Source organism: Neofelis nebulosa, chromosome 1 (genome assembly GCF_028018385.1).
Source record: "Neofelis nebulosa isolate mNeoNeb1 chromosome 1, mNeoNeb1.pri, whole genome shotgun sequence".
In the NCBI taxonomy this organism is placed as follows: Eukaryota; Metazoa; Chordata; class Mammalia; order Carnivora; family Felidae; genus Neofelis; species Neofelis nebulosa.
This window is the reverse complement of record NC_080782.1, coordinates 229,693,811-229,706,038: the sequence shown is the minus strand read 5'-3', so window position 1 is coordinate 229,706,038 and position 12,228 is coordinate 229,693,811. Positions and strand designations below refer to the sequence as shown.

The 12,228-nt window shown below is 42.2% G+C and overlaps 2 protein-coding genes across 11 annotated transcripts in view; one reads left to right on the top strand and one right to left on the bottom strand.

Moving 5' to 3' along the window:
- NBEA (neurobeachin) overlaps nt 1–12,228 on the top strand; it is a 681,254-nt gene that overhangs the window by 469,479 nt on the left and 199,547 nt on the right. For all 10 annotated transcript variants that reach the window (XM_058687599.1, XM_058687578.1, XM_058687548.1 and 7 more), the window contains one exon: nt 6,573–6,709. In XM_058687599.1, coding sequence (XP_058543582.1) covers nt 6,573–6,709 — 137 coding nt within the window. The remainder of the gene's footprint in view (nt 1–6,572; nt 6,710–12,228) is intronic.
- Nucleotides 8,016–10,551, bottom strand: MAB21L1 (mab-21 like 1). The gene has a single exon (XM_058687633.1). The coding sequence runs from the start codon at nt 10,377–10,379 to the stop codon at nt 9,300–9,302; it is 1,080 nt and encodes a 359-aa protein (XP_058543616.1). The 5' UTR covers nt 10,380–10,551; the 3' UTR covers nt 8,016–9,299.

The window sequence follows — 12,228 nt, the reverse complement described above, 5'->3', positions numbered from 1 at the left end:
CCGCGTCAGGCTCTGGGCCGATGGCTCGGAGCCTGGAGCCTGTTTCCGATTCTGTGTCTCCCTCTCTCTCTGCCCCTCCCCCGTTCATGCTCTGTCTCTCTCTGTCCCAAAAATAAATAAAAAACGTTGAAAAAAAAAAATTAAAAAATAAATAAATAAATAAAATGATCGCTGTTTCTTAGTAAATTTTTGTGCTAAAAATAACTCAGTTAAAATTTACTTAGCGTATATATGCTTTATAAGTTTTTTTCCCTATAAAATTACTCATTGCCTTTGTGGAAAATGCACGGGTTTTTGTTGACTTATTTTTTATAGAAAAAATTATCTGTTCTACAAATATATTGGAAAACCTAAATGGTAGGTTAAAATTAGAGCCTATCAGATTATCTCTTGGTACATTTAAAAATAATTTATTATAAACATGCTAAATAAGATGAGATGCTAGATAATATTAGTGCAGAAATAGGTGTTCTACCATGATGAACAAATATTTTGTTAAAATGCAGTTTTCTATTGCTCTTATATAGAGGGCTCCATTCTTTCTGTTTCCATTTCAGACTGTGTTGAGTTTTACCACAGGTAGCTTTACTCGGATCTGAAGACCTTGATGTGGTTCTTAAACACGTGTATAATTTTGTACAATAATCTAAGGAAACCAGTATATTATGGGGATGGTTGGTTATTGTCCATCTCAATCTAAAAATAGATTATGTTTGGGGCACCTGGGTGGCTCAGTTGGTTAAGTTCCAACTTCGGCTTAGGTCATGATCCCATAGTCCGTGAGTTCGAGCCCCATGTCGGGCTCTGTGCTGTCAGTTCAGAGCCTGGAGCCTGCATCGGATTCTGTGTCTGCCTCTCTCTCTCTCTGCCCCTCCCCACTCACGCTTTGTCTCTCTCTGTCTCTCAAAAATAAATAAACGTTAAAAAAAATTTTTTTTAAATTAAAATAGATTACATTTGGGGCACCAGGGTGGCTCAGTTGGTTGAGCATCCAACTCCAGATTTTGGCTCAGGTCATGATCTCACTATTGGTTCAGTAGATCCCTTCTTAAGGCTCTGTGCTATCAGCATGGAGTCTGCTTGGGATTTTCTCTGCCCCCTCTCTCTGACCCTCCTCTACTCATGTGTCTATGTGTGCTGTCTCTCTCTCTCTCTCTCTCTCTCTCTCTCTCTCTCTCTTTCTCAAATAAATAAACTTAAAAATATGTCTAAATAAAGGCAGATTATGTTCAAGAAGTCACCAAAGAGCTTAAGAAGCTACTTCTTGGACACAGTGAGCTTTGTAAAAAAATCAGATTTATAGAGTGTTTGTAATCAATAGTGTGTGTGTGTGTGTGTGTGTGTGTGTTTGGGAGGGAGGGAGGGAGGGAGGGAGAGAATAATGCTGGAAGTTAAATTCATAACTCTTACGGTGTGTATTCCATTAGTTGTTCACATTATATTTTTTTGATTCAAGCATAAACATTCTATAACTATTTTCCTGCAAGAAGTTTTTGAAAACTTCAGAGGATTATTATTCTGAAATTATATTTGGACCACTATCAATATTTTCTGTACATAAAGAAAAGAGTCACTGTCTAGAGATTTTGTTACTATCCTATCTTTTTTCTTGGGGAATTTCAAATGCTTGAAATCAGGGAACTATCCTGGCTAATAGAAATCTCAGATCTTAACATTTCCTCTTAACTCCCTCTCCCCCAGGCACATACACAAACACCTCCATTTTCTTTATGCCTAAAGCTTTCCTAAGATTTCAAAACAAAGTCCCAGCTCTCTTATATTCTTCATTAGTTCCCTTTAAGTTGTTTTGAGATTAAAGCATGTTATTCTTTGAATTCTATGGGGGAAATGTTTTCTTTAAATTGATATGGCCATACTTAAAAATAATAGAAGTCCATTGCAGGTAGATACTTTACATGTGTTCAGCTACTCACTCTAGGAGTTTTTCCTACAAATTGTATCATATTATAGAAGAAATTATAAAGATTACTTCCATATTAAAATTTTATCTTAATTGTTTTTGGAATGATACCTTCTTCCACTAAACAAAGGATTTCAGATTAGTTCTTTTTCTTCTAAGTAATGTCAGGATTTTAAGTTTAATAATTTTATAAAGATTAGTCAATGTTTATTATCCCCCAAATAATTATCTTCTGCATGTTCCTAGAGCAAATTGAATATGTAGTTTTAAAGTAATTGAGGTTGAAGAAAATCTATCTAGTTAATAAAACTTTTATTAATATTAAACTAAGTTTAGAAAGTATTCAAGTGATACTAAAATTCATTGTAACTTCATCTACACTAAATATAGGTTTGGCCAATTGAAATTCATCAAATAATTATAATGATGCCAATTTTCTTTCAACTTCAGCTCTTTGTCCCTATATAGTCTTAGTTCTACTTTATATTGAAACTTGTAAAGAATCTTAGCCTTGTTTGAAAAATTGCCATAGTTGCCTGTTAATGCCTGTTAGTATGTTACTGGCACCCCTAAAAATGACTAATTCCTGTATGTGAGAAAAAGAAAAGCAGCCCTTGACCTCTGGAAACTTGCCTGACCCTTATGAGGAAGCCCAGTATTGTCAGGAGCTAGTATGGAGCTCATAGCTAGGCCCTGGTGTTTTCTTATTGGTCATAAACAATCTCACAGAACACTAGCATCAGACAAGAATTCATGATGATGATGTGAAGCAAAAAATAACTTTATAATTTTGTGCAAGCATTGACAAAAGCAAGGTCACTCTGCATACCACCTAAATACCAAACATTCCCCCGCCCATCTCCTGGTTTATATGGGGGACTGCTGCTTCTTTGCTAATTATAGCTTTAGCCTAGATCTTGCCCGCCATCCCTCTAGATAAGATTTATTAAGACCCATAATCACAGAATTATCCCTGCTTCCCGACAGAGCCCAACTCAGAGCAAAGCCAAGCTCCTTGAAGTCTTCTCAGAATCACTTAACCAAAGCCCAGATCCTACAAAGTCCCTTATGAAGTTGCCCGTTTCTCCCTCATTGCACTGAGCAGTAAACCCGACTTCTTCAGCTACACATGTGTTCCTGGCGGTCTTTGACAAGAGGGTATTGACACATCCATAGCCCCCAAAACTGTCAATATTGAACTAGTAGTTAAGTAAAAATGATGTAAAAGAACCTTGTACACTGTAAAGCTTTATTAGAAAGTTGATGTATTATTAAGATTTCCAGACTTGGAATTTTGTTTTCAGTGGAATCATCCAAACCCACAAGTATTTTTTAACATTCTACTTTTTAAATATATTTGATGAATAGTTCCCTTTCCAAATATAAAACATGTGTATTTTCTACTCTAGGTTTACCATCTCAACTGATTAAAGATGGTGTAACTCTCAAGAGAAGTTCATTCATTTAAAGATTCTTTTCATTATGCTTGGGTGATCTTTGTTCTAGTTCAGATTTTAAATTAGCATTGAAATGAATGTCAAGTAGTATCCCTATCCTTTCAGAAATAGTGATGGATCAATATTTCTTAAACATTACCTGCCAACTCTAAAAGCAAATAACGCTTATTGTTGCTTTCGTCACCACTTTAGATGGTGGCGTTTTAAACTGCTGTGTTCTACGCATCAGTATGGGGGAGGAGGTTCTGACCCGCCCCCATCTGTTTAATGGCCATCACTAGACTTCAGTAGGTGCTAAGAACATTATTGTAACATATCCTTTATTGCCATAATAGTGGTTGGAATGGATATACCTACATTCAGTCCGGAACTCACCACACCAAGCAAAATTGGGAGGTGGAATTTGTACCCAGTTATCTTCCAGGACAGAGTCTGCAAGATCGCCATTTTTCTGGGATCCACAGATGCTGCCCTCTTTAAACTGTTTTTATTTGAAAAGGAATCCCAGGTTTTCACATGGAAAATCTCCCACATGGAAGATCTGGTTTGTGATGGTGTCTTATGTAAACATTTTAATATCAGATCCCTAAAATCCAGAGGCTCCCCCAAAAGGGATTAAAACATAATCTGCTCTCTCTATTGCTGTAGTGGATTAACTCTGTATTCTCTCTGTGGCTGGTTTGCTCCCTGAAGGCTACAACAAAAAGACTCGGTGCTCCTTAAACATGCTATGGAATTGGAAGTTGTAATTGGAGATTTCCAAAGGACAGGGGTAAAAATGACACACTATTAAGGCTGAATATTTCATGACACCTCTTTCTGAAAGAAGAACCAGTTCGAAGTCCTTTTATAAGCCCCCAGAAAATCTCAATTCAATAGAATCAGATTGGAGTAAAAACAGAGGCAAGCGCAGTGTCCTTTCAGAAACGCAGAGAATCCAGTAGAGAGAATGTGTTCCCTGTGAAAAGTTCACGGAGACGTGTACTTAGAATCCGTAATATATTTCAGTAAATCACTGTATATGGTTTTGATAATGTGTTTCGTGATTTTTTTTCAATTTCTCCCAATTTAATTGCTTGAATATGTTAAATTACTCTTTAAGAAAAAGGAATAGTTCGCCATTTTAAATGTTTTTGACCATTCTTCGCCTCCAAATGCCAGAAACCTCTATTAAACCAGAAGTCACTAGCCTTCGCTGTATATATAGCATGACGACTTTTGTAAGGTTTTAGCAAGGCCCAACGATGTATAAGAAGGCACTGTTTTCAATGTCAGTCACATCACCTTCTTTCTCACCTCGCCCCAGTCGAGAGTAAGCCTCCGGTCAAGATCTCTCCAGAAAGGAAATAGGAAAAGTGGCATCCACTGGAGCGTCCTGGTGGCTCAAGGGTTAAGGGAGCGGTTCGAACCGGCCCGAGCGTTGGGGGATTCCGAGGAGGACGCGGGAGGCAGGAGGCGCCGCGGAGCGCGCGCACAGACCCTCCAATAAACACAAAGGAGGGCCTGGGGAATAGAAACCCAAATCCACTTGTAATCGTACAAGAGATTCGGGCATAATTACTTGAGCAACCTAGATTAAGATTGATGAGCCTTTAAAGTGGCGCTTCAGATCGACCGCCTCGCCCTTTGGAAAGAAAAACCTTGTGCAGCCGAGATGGACCCCGGCTCCGCTTGGCTACGCGGCGGGAACTGGCGGCCCGGGACCCAGGCCGGGAGTGCGCGCGCCCCGGGGCCGGGCCCCCCGGTGCGGGCTCGGGGGGTACCGAGGGCAATAAACTAACCGAAAGGGCTTCGCGTTAGTGTGACCCAGGCGGTCAGCTCGGGGGTGAAGGCTGACACTGACGCAGTTGGCTTCCTGTCCACCCGGTTAGGCGCGACCGAAGCCGGCCGAGAGCCCTCTCCGTGCCTCCCGCGGCAGAAACGGCCCGGCTTTGTGCAGGACGGTAGCGGCCTCGGGGCGCACGCCTCCCTGGGAACATGAACTTCCCCGCAGTCCCCGGGCCCCGCCGGGTCGGGCCTGCCAGCGGTGGCCTCGGCGGTGGCGGCGCGAGCCGGTCTCACCGCGAGGAGCCGCCGCAGAGGGGCCCGAGCCCGAGCGGCCGCAGGGGACCTGCCTTTTTATTGCCTTTATCCTACTGTTACTGTGACTCGTTTGACTATGTGCATTTCAGGGCGTGGGGGGAGTTGGGGGGGGGGGAGGAATGGAGGGGAACTTAAGGCGACCTTGCTACAAAAAAAAAAGGGAGAGAAGAACAATAAAAAAAAGAATAATTTCTGTGTTCCATGTCTGTGTTTTCAGTACAGGATAGCAAAGAGTGCCTCCCCTTTCGGGGAATCTTAAAGGGGCAGTTAAGTGATCCCCTTTGAATTAATATTCTAAAACGTAATTTTCAACATTAACTCAGATTGAGGGAATTCGAAGTAGGCACCTTAGTAGGCACACTTTCTGAAACATCTTTTCCTGAAGATTAGTTTCTCTAGTTTCAAAAGTTGAGAAATAGCACTTTTGGCACGCTTTTCTGAGAATCGCCTTGTTCGAGCGTCTTACAATTTCATCACTTTTGACTGATTCTCTGTGAAAATCACTGCTACGATTTTTGTTCTTTTCTACATAAGAAATGTACTTAATATCCTTGTGTGTGTGTGTGTGTGTGTGTGTGTGTGTGTGTGTACGTGCGTATGTGGCGCGCCTTAGGACGCCGATGTGAATCTTCATGCAAGTTGCAAACCCGTTATTTAGTACAGTGGAATTCATACATCCAGATCCTGTACCCCTTCACACCCTCCTGCCCATCCTTGGGGAACTCCGCTGCCCAGTGGACCGGGCTTTCCCGGATGGCTGGCCTTTGGGGGCAGTGCTGACTGCCTAGGGTCTCCCAAAGCCGGTGGTGCCCCACGGAGAATCGGGGCATTTGTGGGATTTCTAGGCGGAGGTTACCAACTCTCTTGCTAAGGGTCACTTATTCGGTATTCTGACCTCTTGGGGCTTTATAGGATTCTGTATCTCTACTCTCGTTATAAGATAATGTGCAAAAGCTAAGCAGACCTTATCTCACACGAGAGGAGCTGGCCGCATGACCACAGGCACCATTTTCTTAGTACATCTTTAAAAATAAAGACCTGCGGCACCCTTCGGGAGGGAGCGGGAGAGGGCCACAGGGATTCAGCCTGACTCCGGTGCCCTTGTCTTTCAGGCCCAGTGGTTCTCAGTACCCCAGCCCAGCTCATCGCTCCTGTGGTGGTGGCCAAGGGGACTCTCTCCATCACCACGACAGAAATCTACTTTGAGGTAGATGAGGATGATCCAGCCTTCAAGAAGATCGACACGAAAGTGAGTTAGAGTGATTCTGTAAACAGTCCTGGTGGCTTTGTGGCAGGAAGTGGTTTTCAATTTTGCTTGGTTTTAAATGACAGTGGGGGAGGGGAGCATGTTTCCATCTTTGTCATAGGAAATAAAATGAATGAAATAACACATGCTCTATTTTATGGGGCTGAAGAATATATTAATGATTTTAAATCCCGTGTTACCAGAGCATGCTCATTTTAATACTTTCTACATGAGAGCCTTTGTCTGCACTTGGGTAGATTTGATAGTTAAGCCAATTGTTCAAAGTCTCTGGGGGTACAGCATCCCAAGCTCTTTGGGAAGACTGGGAAGGTTTTTCTGAAATACCTTAAGATCACTTTTAATTTCCAGACGTGTACATTGAAATGTGAATTATTATTCATTAAAAGGTTATAAGGAAACTGGGGGGGGGGGCGAGGTGGCATTTAAATATAAATTCATCTCCATTATTACATCCATTTTTCATCTCCTGAAATAAGAATGCGCTTTACATGTGAATTTAAGAACAGGAGAAACTAATTCTCTAAGAAGCATCGATTTAAAGTATATAGGTCATATATACTAGCAATCAGATGTTTAAAGTTTGTGTTCTTCTGTGGGTGTAATGCCAGAAGATACATATTTGGACAATTTGAAATGCATAAATATTTATTTAGTATATCTTATTGTGTAGATTTTAAAACCTGATGTTGGGACAGCTCTACACCTCTGCACTTTCTTTTCAAATCAATGTGATTGTTGTTTTAACTTTTATGTTACCCTGCAGTTTGTAAACTTTTCTGAGGTTAAGAATTCAAGTGTCCTGCTAGATATCCAAGCATCAGTATACAAAAGATCTTCCTTTGCAAGCCTTATCAGAAGCAATTATTCTAAAATAGTCAAAGACAAATGCTCCCACAGACTCAGAACTTTATTATTTGTATTTAATTTTTGTATAGAAATAAAGTATTATAAAACACAATTTGTAGAAGAGGAACCGAAATTCCAAAATCTACCCTCACCTGAATTAACTGCCTACCTTAGAGCCTGTAGGTGGTTAGCTCTCAGCACTTGTTGACTATTAAAATACTTGGAAGGACAGTCAAAGGACTTCTTACACTTCTGGCTCCCAAAGGATGGAATGTTTAAAATGAGCTGAAATGTAGTGTATTTGATTTTTAAATAATTTAAAGTTTGTCTTTATGCTTTTATCATTAGCTTGCCCTTACAAAGGAAAAATAAATTTTGGGTTTCTGATTAACTTATTCAGCTAATGGAACACTAACTGCATAAAATAAGATTTGACATAAAGTGGTCAGAAATAATCTTTATTTTATTAGCATAGTTATTTTTCATATACAAATTTTGAAACTTTCATTGTGACTTTGAGTTCACTTTCTCTGAGTCAGATTTTTAACTCCACAGTCTTTGCTGTCATGACATATTTTTTCCTTATATTATCAGAAATGCTACAGAACCTAGTCCAGAAGAGCAGACTTTCAAGGGTAGATTTAAATCTGTCTGTCATAGAAAGAAATAGTCTTATAAGTAGATCATTAGCTTCTGTAGCCGTACAAAGAGTTTTCTCCAGTATCTTAAGGTTTTATTTTGAATAATTCCATTAGCACACTCCTCAAAATGTTTAAGATACTCAGGTGGGTTCAGTTTCCAAAATGAAGCTTTACATCTTTTGATAGAAAAACAATTTAAAGTGAGACACAACAACTTTTATTTTACTTCATTTATTAGCTTCTAATTAAATAAAAACCAGCAACAGAAATTAAAATCTAAGTCACAAAAGTAGTTATCCAGTGTATTTCAAGTGCATTTTCAAATATATAATTCAGATATTCAAGCGTTATTATATAAGCTGAATTCAAATTTCTTTGAATATATTTAAATAACATTTCAAGTATATTTATGGAATGTTAGAAATAGAACAAGCATTATATTTGAAACAAAATGTAAACTTTTTTAAAGTTCAGACACTTTCAAAGACAGATAAAAGTACCGGGAGGAAATCTACCTTTAAATGGTATCTTTGTTAGTGGAAAATGTCTGGAAGTATCCAAAACGGCAATTTAACTTCTGTTCACCAAATCACAAAACACCAACATCCACACGTTCAAAGACAATGTGAGATCACAATATTTGTTACAAACCAAAATATACATTACACTTTCCTTCAGATGGCATATCCAAATGGTGTTTACTCACAGACAGATGCACCTAAATCACCAGGATTGCTATAATCCTTTGATAGCTGGGCAGAGTGTTCTCTGTGGTCTTGCATTACAGCCGGGTTGCTTTCCGGGTGTTACTGTGTACTTTTCGAGGGAGATAAGAAATCCTTCGTAAAAGAAGTCTTCTAATACTTGTGGGTTTGGGTTTTTCTCTATCCTCTTTCCCTACTTCTTCTTCTCCCCTTGGAGGGGTGGGTGAGATGATGCCTAAACATTGTACTGTTATTCCTTTTTAAGGAAGAGATTGTTTGCACTGACAAGTGGAATATTAGATAGGAATCGACCAGGAAGTTTACACCGAACTAGGTCTTTGAGAAGAGCAATCACATTTCGGCTCTTGACGAAACGGTCCTCTAAAGTTTCTCCAAACTTTTCGGGTTGGTCAGGATCTCTCTCGCCAGTCGCCACGTTTGTTTGGCAGCGTTCTCCAGAGCCGAATGAGGTTTGCCTTGGAACAGATCTAAGTTCGGTAGGAAGTAGTGAGGACACCGCCGGCACTGCAGGCAGGAGATAAGTTGCAGCAAAATCCCGTTAAGCCGGTCACCCAGGCAGGACTCGTCCCAGTCCGACTCCCGGGGATGCTTTTCACACTCGTAGGAAACCAGAGTCTTCATGTGGTAATTGTTGAGGGGCTGGCCCGGCAGTTCGAGGTGCCGATCCCGCAAGGTTTTGAGGATGGAGAGGCATTTCTTCCTGCAGCCCCCCATCTGCAGTCTGTTCTCAGCTTCCGCGAACTGCAGCACCCAGGCGTCGCTCTCGGCCGAGCTCTGTTTGCCGGCCAGGGAGTGGCACTCCTTGGACAGGAGATTGAACCCTTCCGCTTTGACCTCCGCCACCCGGTTGGGTCCCGGCCAGGGGATGTGGGGAAGCGGCCAGTGGGCAGCGCTCCTGGGCCAGATGCCGGTGCACTTAAAGGCCGGGGTGATCTGCACCACGTACCTATCTCGGATTCGCAGTTTCACTTCGCTGGTGTCCGCCACCATTTTTACCACGTCCCTGTAGCTGCATTTGTCCACCGCCTGGGCCACCAGCGTCTGGAACCTGGACCGGATCTTGCGCGCCGAGAGGTAGCCGGAGGCGGTGATGAATTCCACCCAGAGGGACATGCTCCTCTTGCGCCCGTCGCTCAACTTCAGCACCGCGCAGCCGGGCAGCGAGCCGTCGTCCACAAAGTTGAACACCCCCATCTGGTTCAGGTAAAGCACCACTTCAAACTCGGTGGGGGAGATGACCTCGAGGCCCTCGTAGCGATTGTCCATCTCGTTGAGAGAGCTGATGAAGCGGGGCTCCTGGACCTCCACTTCTTTCAGGACGTCGGAAACGACTTTGCAGACTTCCCGGATAGTCTTCGCGATGGCAGCTTTCCTGGCCTGGCACTTCTCGTTGTAGTATTTATTCAGATGGTACACCAGCTTGGCCTGGGCCGCGATCATGTTGGGGCAGAGATCCGGATTGTACACCGGAGTCTCGCAGTAAGCTGTGGGATCCAATGCGGCTGCTAGAGCTGGAGCCAACTTCGGTGGAGAAACGGGCCGCCGCGCTCAGAAACGCACCCAAACGCTCTCCGACGTGCTGCCGCGCTGGACTCCCAGCCCGCTGCTCTCCCCCCTTCCTTTTATCTTTGAGCCCGGACGGCCTGAAAGTGAAAGCCTGCTCTGCCCCCCTCTCTCGGCCTTTCTTCCTCCTTTAAAGGATCCTTGTGCGAGAGAAACGCAAGGAGAGATCACCTTCTCAGTAGTGAAAACAAAAGTTGCGCTGAGACCCAGCAAAGCTCCTCCCGTAGTCAAAATAATCGGCCCTCTGCGTATTTATTTACGCCTTCCCGCAATCATCGTGTCTGCCGGACTGTTAATCAGACGGAGGAAAAGTGTGCTCAGTGTGTGTGACGGGGGTGAGTGTGCGTGTGTCTGTGTCAGAAGAAGCTGCTGTTGGTTTGTCTAAGAGCCCAGATGCACTCGTGTGGAAATTATAAAGGCAGGGCCAGGCAGGCTGGCGGCCAATCGCCACTGGGCTCGTCACGACAGCCTCCTTCAGCTCCAGCCCGGCTAATTAATCCCCCCTCGTGGATATAGGCACACAAACTAAAGGTAGGAGGCTGCTGCCGGCAGAAAACCACCCAGGCCACCTAGACAGTTTTGGAAATCAAGAGGAATCTCTCGGCTTTGGTATTAATTGAAGCATATTGACGTTTTGAAAAGACTTGGCAAAGTGCTTCTCTTCTGTGTTGGAAAAAAAAAGCCCTGCTTGTCTTTTTACCGCGGAAATGCAAATACAGGTGTATTAATGGTCATCCATCAATTAGCGAACTAGATGGGGTCTTCTAAAACCAAAGTCACTAACTTGCATTTAGAATAAGATAATTAACGTCTCTTAATCCTGGAGGTCTTTTAAAATGCAGGTTGAGAGCTTGCTGTTGCACGTCTGTGCGAGTTGGCTTTAGATGGACTGATGCCTGTGTAATTTTTTGGATGTTCCTATAATGTCAGAATGTTGTTGTTGTTGTTGTTGTTTTAATGTTATGCAGCGTTTTAACTCTGGTTTTTCCTCATTTGCAGTGGTTGAAAGGAATCTGAAAATTACTGTTTTGTTAGACGTTGTCTACTGCTCTTTAAGTTAGGATGTTTAAAAAATGTTTAGGATCACTCCCCCTCTGTCCCCAACTGCAGCCCTCTTTGTACTTCGGTTGACTTGCCAACATAATCAGGACACTGAGTTTTGTACGCACTGGTAGAAAGCTTTAAAAAATAACTTCTCTCTGTGATCGAGAGACTGTTGTAATGTGAGTTCCTAGTGGGCTGGGTTTTAATATGTGAAATGAAGGCGAGATCATAGAGATGAGACCTACTGGCAGATAACTGTTCCAAAAATTTTCAGGCTCCGGGTTTCTGGCTTGCCTATTGATGTATAATTCAGGATATACCTCCTCTCCTAAGTGTCCTTAGTGGTGACCTGACAGACTTCTAATTTTATACGATTTCATGTGATTTGATTGAGGGAAAAATCAGTTACGATTGTAAAAGAAAACTAATTTGCAGTCATCCAGGGTGTTAAAATTTAAATGCCATTTTGGAAAACTTTGAAAGAAAAATCAACATTTCCAAATTTTGGAACCTTGATACAGGAGGGGGGAATGGATTTATGTAGAACATGTTTTTGGTTTTGTTTTCTGGTGATACCAATTGTGTCCTTCATGTACAGGAAAGGAAATAAATACTACTTAGGGACTATGTAGTGATTTTAAAACCCAGGCAGATTTTTAATGCCTACCTTTAATTTAGATGT

Excerpts from the sequence above, each read along its gene's own strand:
- MAB21L1 (XM_058687633.1), bottom strand. The coding sequence starts at position 10,379 with ATGATCGCGGCCCAGGCCAAGCTGGTGTACCATCTGAATAAATACTAC.